The 15,000-nt window shown below is 46.9% G+C and overlaps 2 protein-coding genes across 3 annotated transcripts in view; both read right to left on the bottom strand.

Moving 5' to 3' along the window:
- Positions 1 to 15,000, bottom strand: part of LOC113818529 (fibroblast growth factor receptor-like 1) — a gene marked incomplete at its 3' end in the record, with an annotated part of 455,734 nt that overhangs the window by 290,378 nt on the left and 150,356 nt on the right.
- The window catches only part of LOC138867459 (uncharacterized), a 9,436-nt gene continuing 6,925 nt past the window's right edge, over positions 12,490 to 15,000 (bottom strand). Inside the window, exon 2 of the mRNA XM_070143290.1 lies at positions 12,490 to 13,579. Within this exon, the coding sequence (XP_069999391.1) occupies positions 12,490 to 13,579 (1,090 nt within the window). The remainder of the gene's footprint in view (positions 13,580 to 15,000) is intronic.

The following is a 15,000-nucleotide window of genomic DNA, read 5'->3' as shown; positions in this document are numbered from 1 at the left end:
CTCTCCCTCCCGTCCTCGCCACCCCCTCCCCCCCCCCCCTTCTCGCTTATCCTCGCTCGTTCCTTGGGAGAATATAATTGGCGGTCCCTAATTAATATATTGTTGGGGAGTTAATTACCTAAAAAGCCCCGTCGTCAGCGTCGTATCAAATTTCTCGTTTCATTTTTTTTTATTTACCGTTCTTGTGAGATAGGGAGGTAGGGGGAGAGGGGAGAGGGAGGAGGGATGGGGGAGGAGGGATGGGGGAGGTGGGAAGACAGGAGGGAGGAAGATGAAGGTAGGAGGTGGTGGAGGGTAGGAGGTGGGAGGTGGGAGGTGGAGGAGAAGGAGGGAGGGTGAGGGGAGGGGAGGAGAGAGAGAGGTGGGGAGAGGGAGTGAGGGGGGGAAGGGAGGAGAGAGGTAGGGATGGAGGAAGGAGGAAGGTAGAGGTGGGAGGAGGCAGAGGGAGGAGGAGGAGGAGGGAGGAGGAGGGAAGGAGGTAGAGGTGGAGGTGGGAGGTGGAGGTGGAGGTGGAGGTGGAGGAGGTGGAGGAGGAGGGAGGGAGGAGGAGGAGGTGGGAGGAGGAGGAGGGAGGAGGGAGGAAGAGAGAGAGAGAGAGAGAGAGAGAGAGAGAGAGAGAGAGAGAGAGAGAGAGAGAGAGAGAGAGAAGAGAAGGGGGAGGGTGGGAGTAAGTGAAAGATGAAATAAACGAGAAAAGGAAGGAGTAAGGAAGGTGGAAGGAGTAGGAGGAGAAGGAGCGCCTGTGTGCGGAAGAAGGATGAAAGTGATGGACGGAGGAGAGAGAGAGAGGGAGAGAAAGAGAGAGAGAGAGAGAGAGAGAGGAGAGAGAGAGAGAGAGAGAGAGAGAGAGAGAGAGAGAGAGAGAGAGAGAGAGAGAGAGAGACAGACAGACAGAGAGAAATGTAGAACACAAAGACAAACATACAAACAAAGCTCAAACAGAAAGAAGCATGCATTTGCAAACTTGACTAACTGTTTTCATCTCTTTACAGGTATGTACTCGGATCAAAACCAATGGATGCTTCAAAAGATCTTCGAAAAGTGAGTTTTTTTGTGTATATTATTTTCTGTTGCGTTTCATTTTTTTTCTTATATTTTTTTGGGCGTTTTGTGATTTATTCATCTATAAAACCCGCATTCGTTAGTAATGAAACAGCGATTTCACGGCGGAATAAACGCCATAAGTTGAGATAAATTTACCTCGCAACCTTCCACTCTCCGTGTTTCATTAATTTCTTCAAACAGCCTCTTATGTATTTGCTTTCAAAGCTTTTTTTTTTTTAATATATATTCGTAAGGGGGAGGGGGGGGATTGGATCTGGGGGAAGGGTGGGGGGCGTATGAATAGGCTTACAAAAGGCACATTGAGGGAAACGTGGACAAAGTTCAAACAGTTGGGTTTTATTTGAAGTGCAACCCGGGTCCCGAAAATCAAGGTCTTCGCAAGCAACAAGTGGCCGCTCCATTTTTCTTTTCTTTTTTCTTTTCTTTTTTCTTTTTTTCCTCTCTTTTTTCTCTCTCTTAGATGCCTTTGCCCACGCGTGGTGCAAATTGTGTTCTCTGGAAGAAGATGGGAGGGAGAGGGAAAGAGAGGTGGAGGATAAAGAAAAGGAGAGAGAGGTGGAGGGGATAGAAGAAAGAGAGAGAGATGGAAGGAAAGAAGGAGAGAGAGATGGAGGGAAAGGAGAAGGAGAGAGAGATGGAGGGATAGGAAAAGGAGAGAGAGATGGAGGGAAAGGAGAAGGAGAGAGAGATGGAGGGAAAGAAAAAGGAGAGAGAGATGGAGGGATAGGAAAAGGAGAGAGAGATGGAGGGAAAGGAGAAGGAGAGAGAGATGGAGGGAAAGAAAAAGGAGAGAGAGATGGAGGGATAGGAAAAGGAGAGAGAGATGGAGGGAAAGGAGAAGGAGAGAGAGATGGAGGGAAAGGAGAAGGATAGGGAGATGGAGGGAAAGGGGAAGGAGAAGGGAGGGGGAGATGTAGAAGGAGGAGAGACAGCTAGAAGAGTAAGAGGAGGGAGGTAGAAGGATGGAGAAGGAAAAGATGGAAAGCAGGTGAAAAGAGGGAGGGGAAGGAGAGAGAAATGTGAAAGAAAGAAAGAAAGAAGGAGGATGTTGGAATAGGAGTGAGAACGAAGAAGAAAACGTGGAGGAGACAAGGAGAGAGAGGGAATTGGAAGAAGAAAGAACAGGAGAGTATGGGAGCAAGAAGAGAAGACGAAAGAAATGAAAGAAGGGAGAGAGAGAAACGAGGAAAGACAAAAGGAAGTGATAAGAAAGGCGAGACAGAGAATAAGGGACAGACAGACACATACAGACAGACAAACAGTCCGGTAAACAGACAAACGTACATCCAAGCAGACGAAGACAGGGAAGGCAGTAGTGGAGGAGGGTGGGGGTGGTGGTGGGGGGGGAGCGTTTCCCGCCATTTTTGTCGCAGTGTTACCAGCGGGCCCGAGTAAAGCTGCTCTTTCGACCCTCGGAGGCAAAAACACGAGCGCCCGAGGCCAAGGCTGTTGCTTGCTGTTGCCCATCCTCCTCCCTCCCTCCCTCCCTCCCTTAGCCTCCCATCCCCTCCCTCCCTCCTGATCTTTTTCCTCCTCTCTCTCTCCTCCCCTCCCATCCCCTCCCCTTCCTTTTCCCCTCCCCCTTCTTTCCCTTTCCCTCCTCCTCATCTTCCTACCCCCTCCCCTCCCCCTCTCCCTCCCCCTCCCCCCTTTCTTTCCCTCCCTCCCACCCTCCTCTTTTTAATTACGTATCAGGTTCATTCGTTATCATTAATGTCTCTCAAGCAAGCGTGTTGTGAGAAACTTTTTTTGGAAGAGTTTGTTTTTATTTACGTGTGTGCGCGTGCGTGCGTGCGTGCGTGTGTGTGTGTGTGTGTGTGTGTGTGTGTGTGTGTGTGTGTGTGTGTGTGTGTGTGTGTGTGTGTGTGTGTGTGTGTGTGTGTGTGTGTGTGTGTCCCACGAGTGCCCACGTGCACGTATGCCCGTGTGTACGTATGTGCGTGTACCTATATTGGCACTCGAGGCGTCTGTCTTTTACACACGTTTTTTTCTTCCGCCATCTCTCCATCTTTCCCAATTTTTCTGTTTATATTTTGCTGGTATCTTCGACGCGCTCAAAAAAAATTGGAGAGAAGGGGGGGGGGAAGGGGAGAGGAGGCAGGCGGGGGTGGGTGGGAAGAGGCGGGCGGGAGGGGGGAAGGGGCGAGCGGAGGGGGAGGGGGAGAGGCGGGGGGGGAAGAGGCGAACGAGGGGGGGCGGGGAGGAGGAGCTGCGAAATTGATAGTGGTTGTTTGCATTTCCTCCCGGTAAACAGAAGGGCGAAATGAAAGCGGAAATGAAGAGGGATTTTTATTTGGCCGCGGTTCGTACTCTCTCGGCCCGAAGGAGAGACGCCGACGGGGCAGCAGCGTGCAACTCGCGTGTAATTATGGCTGACGGAGGAACAACAGCGCGCGACGCCCGTGTGATGTAGGGATTCCGGTGTGTGTGTGTGTGCGTGTGTGTGTCTGTGTGTGTGTGTGTGTGTGTGCGTGTGCGTGTGTGTGTGTGTGTGTGTGTGTGTGTGTGTGTGTGTGTGTGTGTGTGTGTGTGTGTGTGTGTGTGTGTGTGTGTGTCTTCTCCTCCTGCTCCTTCTTTCGCATTCTCTTCTGCTTCTTCTCTCTTCTTCTGTGCCTCTTTTTTTTCTTCTCTTTCTGATTCTCTACTAGTTCTCCTTTTCCTTCATACTGCTGTTATTATTTTCCATGTCTGCTTCTCTATTCCTCCAATCCCAGCCTTCGATGACACACGCACGCACGCAAGCACATCCCCCCCCCACCCCCACCATCACCACCACCACCATTCCCCTCGTAACTCCATTCCAGACCCGCTCATGCCACCTCCGTCTTCCCTCATCCACACCTCATACCTCCTTTCAGCACTCCTTCCCTTCCCTATCCTCCTTCCTCCCCTCCCCCAACTCATCTCTATTCACCCCCTCCCCCTCCTCCAACTCTCATTACCTCCACCCTTTCCCTCCAACTCACCCTCTCCTCTTCCTTCCCTCCCCCCTCTCCCTCCTCCAAACTAACCTCAATTTCAAACCCTTCCCCCCTGCCTACTCCTCTTTTCCCTCTCCTCCTCCATCAATCTCCCCCCTTCAACACCCATTCCCGCCCCTCCAACATCCATCCCCACCCCATTCCCATTAAAGTCGTTGCGTGTAAAATCATTTGTTCTCCGGATTCTTCAGAGATAATCATCGGTCTTGCTTAGCGCCCCCCCCCCTCCTCCTCCTTCCTCCCTTCCCCACTCTCCCCACCACCTCCCGCATTCCCTCCCCCTCCTCCCCCCCGTGCCGAAGCAACGAAACGAGGCTTTTAATATTATGTTTCCCCTAACCGCAAAGTTCTTTAAAAAAAGAAAAAAAATGTATAATAGCGACGAAAAAAAGGAAAAGAAAAAATAAAAAAATACAAAAAAAAAGAATTACAACAACAATGAACGCCGGTGTTGCAACGGGAACAATGCTAAAACAAACCGATTTTTTTTCTTCCTTTTTTTTTATTTGGGGAGTGGGGGGGGGGCGGTCATCTTTCTTTTCTCTTTAAAGGATGGTTTTCAAAGGCCGATAAATCGAACTTCAACGATGGCTTTGTCGAGAGCGTTGAACCTGTAATAAATCGCGTAGAAAACGAGAACATTTCGGTCGATAAAAGTGGATCTAAGAGCGGGTTGTGGAGGGGGTGGTAGGGTGAAGGTGTGTGGAGGAGGTGGAGGTGAGGGTGAAGTGGAGGGAGTTGGTGAAGGTTGTGGTGGTGGAGGTGGTGGTGGTGTGGGGTGAAGGTGGTGGAGGAGGTGGAGGTGAGGTGGTATTTTTGAGGTAGTTGGGGTGGAAGGTTGGTAGGAAGTGGAGATGGTGGGGTGAAGGTGGTGGAGGAGGTGGAGGTGAGGTATGGAGGTTAGGGTGAAGGTTGTGGTGGAGGTGGTGGTGGTGCGGGGTGAAGGGGTAGGAGGAGGTAGAGGAACAGGTGGTGGTGGGGTGGGAGGAAGGTGGTGGAGGTGGTTGGTCGGTGGAGCTGAGGTGGTGGATGATATGGTGGGGGTGGGGAGGGTGGAGAAGGTGGGTGGAGGTGAAGTGAAAGAAGTAGAAGAATATGCTAAAAATTAAGATTAAGATGTGAAAAAAATGAGGATGGATAGAAGGAAGAGGTAGAAGAGAAGGAGGAAAAGAATAAGAAAAAAAGGAAAACCAAATTGAATTCCCAAAGATAATGAACGAGATGAAAAATATTGCAAGAGAAAAAAAAATCACATAAAAGGAAAAAGAAAAAAAAAGAAAAAAATGTGACCCGGCAAAATGCGATCCCGAAGGCCAAGTCATTGGTGTTATCGCGTGAAAAGCTGCTGAAGGAGGCGCTGAAGAAGTTGCTGAAGGAGGGGGCTTTTGAACGAAGGAGCGAGCGAGGTGTTTGAAGGCGAAAGGATCTGAGGAGGAGAAAGGCGAGGGCGTTTCAAGCAGTGGGCGCTGAGTGGGCGGCTAGGATGGGGGTGGTGGGTGGGTGGGGCTGCAGGGGTTTAGGGTGGTAGGCAGGTGGGGTTGGGGGTTTGGGGTAGGTGGTGTGTACGGTGGGGGGTTTTGGGGGTGGTGGTGGTGATGTGGGGGTTTTGGTGGGTGGGCAGGTGGATGCGGGGGGTTGCGATGGGTGGGCGTGGGGGAGGGGGCGTTGAATGGTGGAGCATTGGTTAGGGGGCTTTAGGCGTTGGCGATGGCGGTGGGCGGGTGGGCGTGGATGGGTGGGCTTTAGACGTCGCATGATGGCGGTGGGCGGCGGGCGGGAGGGCTGCTGTAAGTGGGTGAGCGAGTGGAGTGGAGATGCAAAGGCGTGGATGCAGGAGGGCTGGTGCGGGCGTAGTGGACTGTGCTGTGGGTGGGCGGAGGTAGGAAGGAGGGAGGGAGAGGAAGAAAGAAAAGAAGAGGGAGAGGGAGAGGGAGAAGGAGACGGGAGGGGGGAAAGGAGCATAAGTGGGAAAGGCAGAAGGATAAGGAGGAAACTGAGGAGAGAGAGAGGAGGCTGCCGAGCAAGGGAGAAGAAACAGAAGAGAGAGAGAGAGAGAGAGAGAGAGAGAGAGAGAGAGAGAGAGAGAGAGAGAGAGAGAGAGAGAGAGAGAGAGGGGGGGGGGAGAAACGCAGAGAGAGAGAGAGAGAGAGAGAGAGAGATGAATTTATTTCTCGAAAGAGGATTTAATGAGACTTTCTGAAAGGGCAAAAAGCCTACATGACATATCTTGTTGGTAATCTTTTCCCCCCAAAAATCAGTCGGCTTCAGATAAAACATCCTTCATAAAAGTGTACCCCAAAATTAGGAAATGGAAAAAATAACTTCCCCAAACGATCGGAGTTGGGGGAAAAGTTATGGATATTGGGGAAAAATTGATGAAATAAAAAAAAATCGAGATTAAAAGAAAAAAAATGGAGGGGAAAAAATACCCCAAAATCCCGTAGGTTGCTGAAGAAAAGTACCCTTGAAAAATGGCTCATCTTCCTCCAACGATATGAGGAAGTTAGCTCCCCGGGCCCGAAACCGCCGCCTTCCGTCGAATCCTCCCTAGACCATTAGGGTAAGGGAAGCAAAGGGGAGGGAGGCGGCCGAGGTAATGGCGGTTGGCGGCGGAGTAACCTCGGCCTCTCAACACCCGTCAGAAACGTTTAATCCGCCGGTGTATCTTTTCCCGCCAGCTCCGCCCTCTGCAATTTATACGTAATTTACTTACCGTTTAAATCCTTAATGAGTTTATGGATTTCAGAGGGGAGTAAATTAGAGCGTAAGCCGTGTTTAAGCAGATGGAAAAGGTAGTATTAAAAAACCCGTGTAAAATACATTCTTTCCCGAAGCTGTTGACGATATGTCGTAGATTTTTTCCTCCCGTTCGGTCGAACATCTTGCGTTCCTTCGAGGAGAAAATCGACCATCGTGGAGGACGTGAGGGTAGCATTCTCTCGCCCCGGCCTTCCCCTCGGGGCGGGAACTGCTACAAACTCCATTCACCGCTGACCCACGTTAACTCAACATATATAATTATCTCTGGATTCATAGTTCCTGACGCCGGCTGCTGATAGGTTTGTGTGGTGCAGCTGCTTTTTTCGTTTTAACCTCGTTCTCTCTCTTTTTTTATTTTTTGTTTCATTTTTTTTCTGTGTAGAGCCATTCATGGCCGGAGGCGCGGTGCGTTTGCAGGTTTTCCTTTTATTGTTTGCTTTGTATTTTTTGTTTACTTAACTTCATTTCATATTTGTCTTTATTTTATTTTATTTCGAGTTTCAGTGTTAGCATATTCGTTGTTTCACTTACTGTTTTTCTATTGGTGCTTGCTTTTCTCTTTACTTTAACCTGGAAACAGCTGATCAGTTTCTGTTCTATTTTTAGGTCGGTTTGTACACTTTTCGAGTGTCCATTTCGATTATATATATATATATATATTATATATTATATATTATATATATATATATATATATATATATATATATATATATATATATATATATATATATATATGTGTGTGTGTGTGTGTGTGTGTGTGTGTGTGTGTGTGTGTGTGTGTGCTGTTTATATATAGGTATGGTAAGCATGTATTGAAATTATTTCACTCACCATATACGGTTCACTCATCTAACACTTCAATTAACATGTATAGTTCAATAGGCGTTTCTCTATTTTGGCTGAATGAACGCACGTGCTGAATACAAATCCCCCCCCCCCCCTCCCCGATTTGGAATATAGATAGGCCTACATAAACATGTCACAACTTGGATTTATCGGCCATGTTCTTGCGGAAGTTTTTAGTGTATGCTTTTCGTTATGTATTTTTTAATATATATATAGATTGATATTTGCTTATTATATTTTATTTGTTTATTTTTTCGTTTTTGTTATCGTACTATATTGTTACACTTTATTCCGTTTTCTTTTTGTAATTATTTTCACGAGAAACTGATGAAAGAAAAAAAAAGTACTTTACGACCCATCATTTAAAAAGTCATTTGTCTTTACGGAAATCCGCTCTCTCAGCACTCCCCCCCCCCTTACCTCCCTTCTTTGTCTCTCACACCTTCCTTCCTTTCCTCTCTACCCTCTCAATCTCTCCCTCCCTTTCTCCTCTCTATCGTCTTCCCTCTCTTTTTCTTCTTATTTCATTCCCTCCTCTTCCCCTGTCTCTCCCTCCTCCTTCCCCCGTCTCTCCCTCCTTCTCCCGTCTCTCCCTCCTTCCCTCCCTCCCTCCTCTCTATCTTCCTACCTCCCTCACCCTCTCTTTATCACCCCTCCCTCCCCTCTATCCCCGCTCCTATCTTCCCACCTATAACCCCCCCCCCCCCGCCTCCCGCGACACGTGTCCGAAGTTACTTAATTAACAAGCAGGTGTTCGCGCGTGGGCTCCATAGGCCTAAAAAAAGGTAATTCAGCCTACAGTCTCCTTGTTCGACTCGCGACCCGCCCGCACCTACCCGAAGAGTGTGATGGATAAGGCGGGGTTATCAGCGCTTGTAATCGGGGAGGTTAATGAGGGATGTATATGGATGGGTGGCTGTCTGTCTGTCTCTGTCTGTATCTCTGTGTATGGCTCTGGTCTGTCTTTCTTTGTCTTTCTCATGCTTTATCTTTCTTCCTTTCGCTCTCACTCTTTCTCACTCTCTTTTTCCCCCCTCTCTCTCTCTCGCTTAATTTGTTTCTTTTTTTTCTTCCTATTTACTTTTTTTCTTTTTCTTGTTTTATTTTTTCTTTCTCTTCTTCGTGGTTTTTATTTCCTTTTCATTCACTGTTTTCTTTTTTCTCCTTTTTCTCGTTTTTTTATCTTGACCCTTCTCTTTTCTTCTTATGCATTTGGCTTCTGATTTTCTCTTCTCTGCCTTTCTTTCATCTTTTCTCTTCGTTTCGCAATTTCCTTCATCTTCATCTGAATTTTCTTATTTTTCTTGTAATGTGAACACTGCGTGTCTTATTATTATTATTATTATTATTATTATTATTATTATATATATATATATATATATATATATATATATATATATATATACATATATATATATATATATTTTTATATATTGAATATCTTACGTTGCTTTCTTTCTTTTTTCTTCATTATCTTCAAGTCACAGTGAGTCCGATGATATGAAAAAAATCCTTTATTTTTTTAATTACCTTTGTGTTGTTATTAATTTGCCATTTTTTTCATTTTCTCTTATTTAGTTAATCATCTATCGATCGCCTGTTATGTATATTTTTAATTGATTTTTTTTTTTTGTGTATGTTTTTATTCCATGAATATGTTTTATGATGGTGGTGATGGTTGTGATGGTGATGATGATGGTGGTGGAAATGATGGTTATAATAATGGTGGTGATAATGATAATGAATACTATTACTATTATGGTAAGCCATGGAAAGGTTCTAGAATTATACCAACAGTGTCGGTACATGTCAAAACATTGCTAAGAAAGTAATAGAAGATCGTCAGCTATTTACTTAATAAAACATATTGGCTGACCGCTTAATCTTGTCAAGAGTCGGAGTTACAATCTCTGAAGTATTTATTTTTCTTTTTTATATTTCTTTGGTCAGTTGGTTCTTATTAGAGCTTCTCTATCTCTGTGTCTATCACTTTCTCTCTCTCTCTCTCTCTCTCTCTCTCTCTCTCTCTCTCTCTCTCTCTCTCTCTCTCTCTCTCTCTCTCTCTCTCTCTCTCTCTCTCTCTCTCTCTCTCTCCCTCCCTCTCTCTCTTATGTCCATCCGTCTCTCTGCCTTTCTCCCTTCTCTTTCTTTCTCTCTGTCCATCCGTCTCTTGCCTTTCTCTCTTTTTTTCTCACCACACACACACACACACACACACACACACACACACACACACACACACACACACACACACACACACACACACACACACACACACACACACACACACACACACACACACCCTCCCCTCTCTCTCCCCTCCTCCCTCCCTCCCTCCTCCTCCCCCTCTACTCTCCTCCCTCCTTCCCTTCTCCTCCTCCTCCCCTCCCCTTCCCTCCCTCCCTCTCCTCTCCCTCCCTCCCCTTTCCTCTTCTCCTCCCCTCCCTCCCCTCCCTCCTCTCCTCTCCTCTCCTCTCCCTCCTTCCTTCTCTCCTCCCCCTCCCCCTCCCTCCCCCTCTTCCTCTCCTCCCCTCCCCTTCCTCTTCTCTTTCTTCTCTCCTCCCCTCCTTCTTCTCTCTCCTCCCCCTCCTCCTCCCTCCCTCCCTCTCCTCCCCTCCCCTTCTCTCCTCATTCTTGCCTCATTCTTGCCTCTGGAGAGTGAATCATGCTAGATGATGTGTTTGGCCGACTGCAGCGCGGAGTGGCGGAGTAGCGTGCGTGTAGATTGAGTGAGTGTATTAGCATATAGCGTGTAGGGGGAGTGGTCGGGAAGAGGAGTGGGGGGGGGGGGAGTATGGGGTGCGAGGGTTTGGTGGGGGGTGAGGGGGGTTGTATCTTGCTGTGGGGGTGTGGGGGATTTTTTTTTGTGTGTGTGTACGTCTGTGTGTATGTACAAGTATGAGGATGTGCACGTACATTATATTCGAGTGCATCTGTGCCTACGTGCGCGTGCATGTCCCCGACCATCTGATACGAAATTATAATTCATGGTACCCGACAACGGGAGAAATAAATAATCAATAAATAATCATAATAATGAAGAAAAAATGTATATATACATACAGAGACATTTGATTTACGACGTCGGTGCAAATTCTTTCCCTCCTTATATTTCCCGGCCAGACGCACAGTAGGGCTTGAAAACCTGTTAGCGCGGGAGGGGGTCGTCGGGTGGGGGGTTAGGGGGGGGGGTAGGGGTGTATTTTAAGACACTATCGAGATGTAAGTGTCAAGTGGATGGATGCGAGGAACGGGAGGAGGTATGGGGAGAGGGAGAGGGAAAGGGAGAAGGAGAAGAGGGGGAGGTAGGAGGAGATGGAGAGGGGGAGGGATAGGAAGAGGGAGAGGGAGAAGGAGAAGAGGAAGAGAGAGGAAATGGAGAGAGAGAGAGAGAGAGAGAGAGAGAGAGAGAGAGAAAGAGGAACAGGTAGAAGGAGATGGAAAGAAAGAGGAAGAGGTAGAAGGAGATGGAAAGAAAGAGGAAGAGGGAGAAGGAGAAGGAAAGGAAGAGGAAGAGGTAGAAGGAGATGGAAAGAAAGAGGAAGAGGTAGGAGGAAGTGGAGAGGGAGAGAAAGAGGAAGACAAAGAAGAAAGAGAGAGAGAGAGAAAGAAAGAAAGAGAAAGAGAGAGGACATGAGAGAAAATGCGACAGAGGTCAGAGTGGGGGAGGGAAGAAAACAAAAAACGAAAAGAAATCAGAAGAAAAATGCGAGCTCAACCCCCCCCCCCCTCGCCCCTCGTAAGAAAACAAAAACTCCGACGTGACTCGTTAGAAGGAGACGAAGAAAAGCAAAATCAAGTTTAAAATTTAAGCTAAAATAAGCATCTCGAAAAAGCAGAAAAGAAAAAAAAACGACCATATGTATCTGTGTATGCATCTACCACTTAGTGCATGTGAAGAAGAGCAGAAAGATAAACAAAACTGTGCAACCTTCTTTAAAAAAAGAAAAAAAAGCTAGGATAAAAAGTATTCGAATGCCTTCGCCATTTGGCAAACGCATCTGAAGAAAAAAGATATATATTAAAAAAAGGGATACACTAGGCAACCCTCTCCCCCCAAAAGAAAAAGAGGAAAGAAGAAAATGCAAAGAATAAGAAGATAAAGCACCCTACACACACACAAACGCCCCAAAAAAAAAGAGAAAAAAAGAAATCAAAATAAAAAAGAAAACAATTATATACTTAAAACACCTCCGCCATCTGGTAGACACAGATGAAGAAGGAAATTAAGGCAAGGCTAAGTAAGCATTCCCCCAAAAATAGAGAGAAAATATTAACACATCAATAAAAGGAAGAAAAAATCCGATGAATAAGAACAAAATATATATTAAAAACACCTCCGCCATTTGGTAGAGACAGATCAAGAAAAAAAATCAGCAAATCTAAGCACCGTCCCCCCTTAAAAATAAATAAATAAATGAAATAGATAAATAAAAAAATAATCCAAAGAATAAGAAATAGTAAAAACACTGAAAAAATCGGCAAATCTAAGCCCCCCCCCCCCCGAAATAGAAAAAAAAATAAAAATCAATAATAATGAATAAGTAAAAAATAATGAAAAAAAAACAAAGAAAAAAAAATCAAGTAAAAACGCGTCCGCCATTTGGTAGACGCATTTCCCAGTAGCTCACACACGCCCGCCTGACTGCCTGGCTGACGGGCGGCGCGAGATCGTATCATTATTCTAATTGGTTACAAGATTTATTTGCGCCGCTCTCATTTAGAACGGATGGCATTGTCCTCCTCCTGCTCCTCCTCTGGGTCTGGGGTCTGGGGTCTTGTTGGTATGGGGTCTAGAAGTTGGGTCTAGGGTTTGGGGTCTTGTTGGGTCTGGGGTCTAGAAGTTAGGTCTAGGGTTTGGGGTCTTGTTGGGTCTGTGGGGTCTTGTTGGGTGTGGGGTTTGGGGGCTTGTTGGGTGTGGGGTTTGGGGTCTTGTTGGGTCTGGGGTTTGGGGTCTTGTTGGGTCTGGGGTGTAGAAGTTGGGTCTAGGGTTTGGGGTCTTGTTGGGTCTGTGGGGTCTTGTTGGGTGTGGGGGTTTGGGGGCTTGTTGGGTGTGGGGTTTTGGGGCTTGTTGCTGGGTCTGGGGTTTGGGGTCTTGTTGGGTCTGGGGTGTAGAAGTTGGGCTCCTAGGGGTTTGGGGTCTTGTTAGGTCTGTGGGGTCTTTGTTGGGTGTGGGGTTTGGGGGCTTGTTGGGTGTGGGGTTTGGGGTCTTGTTTGGGTCTGGGGTTTGGGGTCTTGTTGGGGTCTGGGGTGTAGAAGTTGGGTCTAGGTTTGGGGTCTTGTTGGGTCTGTGTGGGGTCTTCTTGTTGGTGTGGGGTTGGGGCTTGTTGGGTGTGGGGTTTGGGGTCTTGTTGGTATGGGGTCTAGAAGTTGGGTGTGGGGTTTGGGGTCTTGTTGGGTCTGGGGTGTAGAAGTTGGGTCTAGGGTTTGGGGTCTTGTTGGGTCTGTGGGGTCTTGTTGGGTGTGGGGTTTGGGGGCTTGTTGGGTGTGGGGTTTGGGGTCTTGTTGGGTCTGGGGTTTGGGGTCTTGTTGGGTGTGGGTTTTGGGGTCTAGAAGTTGGGTCTAGGGTTTGGGGTCTTGTTGGGTCTGTGGGGTCTCTTGTTGGGTGGGGTTTGGGGGCTTGTTGGGTGTGGGTTTGGGGTCTTGTTGGGTCTGGGGTTTGGGGTTCCTTTGCTTGGGTCTGGGGTGGTAGTTGGGTCTTAGGGTTTGGGGTCTTTGTTGGGTCTTGTGGGGTCTTGTTGGGTGTGGGGTTTTGGGGCTTGTTGGGTGTGGGGTTTGGGGTCTTTGTTGGTCTGGGGGTTTGGGGTCTTGTTGGGTCTGGGGTGTAGAAGTTGGGTCTAGGGTTTGGGGTCTTGTTGGGTCTGTGGGGTCTTGTTGGGTGTGGGGTTTGGGGGCTGTTGGGCGTGGGGTTTGGGGTCTTGTTGGGTCTGGGGGTTTGGGGTCTTGTTGGGTGGGTTTTGGGGTCTCAGAAGTTGGGTCTAGGGTTTGGGGGTCTTGTTGGGTCTTGTGGGGTCTTGTTGGGTGTGGGTTTGGGAAATGTTGGGTGTGGGGTTTGGGGTCTTGTTGGGTCTGGGGTTTGGGGTCTTGTTGGGTGTGGGTTTTGGGGTGTAGAAGTTGGGTCTAGGGTTTGGGGTCTTGTTGGGTGTGGGTTTGCGGTCTTGTTGGATGTGGGGTCTTGAAGTTGGGTCTGGGAGTTTGGGTTTTGGTGGATCACGGGTTTAGGGTCAAGAAGTAGGGTCTGAGTTTGATGTCTTGTTATTGGGTCTGGGGTCTAAAAGTTGGGTCTGGTTTTATAGGTTTTGTTGTGGGGTCTAGCAGTTGGGTCGGGTGTTTTAGGTCTAGGTGTATCTCGGGTTTAGGGTCAAGAATTAGGGTTTGAGTTTGATGTCTTGTTGGGTCTGGGGTCTAAAAGTTGGGTCTGGTTTTATAGGTTTTGTTGTTGGGTCTAGCAGTTGGGTCGGGTGTTTTAGGTCTAGGTGCTGGGTCTGAGTGAGTCTAGAGCAGTGGTTCTTCGCCTCATAAGAGTCCCGGACCCCTTTTGGAGTCTGACGAAAGCTACGGACTTCCTTCCCGAGAAATATTTACGTAGACACAACTTTGCGTGGATTGTGTATAATGTACTTTGTTGATATTATGATTTCCTTATATATATACGCGATGCACAAAGTAATATTAAACTTTTGAGTAATAAAATCTTTAAAAAAGGGACTAATATGAATGTTAATTTTTATCTGACCCATACGGACCCCTTGAAACCCAGCCATGGACCCCAGGTTAGAGATTTGATGGCTTTTTCTCTGTTTTAATGGCGTTTTTTCTTGTTTTTCTGTTTAATGGCGTTTTTTCTTTTTTGTTTTTGTTTTGATGGGGTTTTTCTTGTTTTTATTTTTTGTTTGTAATGATATTTTTTCTGTTTATTATGGCGTTTTTTCTTGTTTTTCTTTCTGATTTAATGGCGTTTTTTTTATCTTGTTTGACTGTTTTAGGGAGGTTGTTGATTGTCGTGTTTATCTGTTTATCGGTATTGTTTTATTCATGTCTGTTTTTTGTTTGTTTGCTTGCTCGGTGTCTGTCTGTCTGTCTGTTCAGATTTATAACCGCGTCGGCTGTTTATATGTCTGTCTGTGGGAAGACCGGCTGTTCTTTGCGTTATGGTCGGATGCGGGAAGTCTCTCCTGAGGATTCGGTTTGTTCGGATAATGAGGGAATAATTGTGGTGTTTATTAGCGGCGATGGAAGGCGGAAGTGGATCTTGTGGTTTGTTATTCTCTCTCTTTGTTTTTTTGTATTTTTTTCAATCTGTCTCTGTATCTCGTTATCGCTTTCACTTTTGCTCTCTTTTATTCTC

This window comes from Penaeus vannamei, chromosome 30 (genome assembly GCF_042767895.1).
Source record: "Penaeus vannamei isolate JL-2024 chromosome 30, ASM4276789v1, whole genome shotgun sequence".
Classification (NCBI taxonomy): Eukaryota; Metazoa; Arthropoda; class Malacostraca; order Decapoda; family Penaeidae; genus Penaeus; species Penaeus vannamei.
The sequence above is the reverse complement of the archived record's forward strand: the minus strand, read 5'-3'. Positions and strand labels throughout refer to the sequence as shown.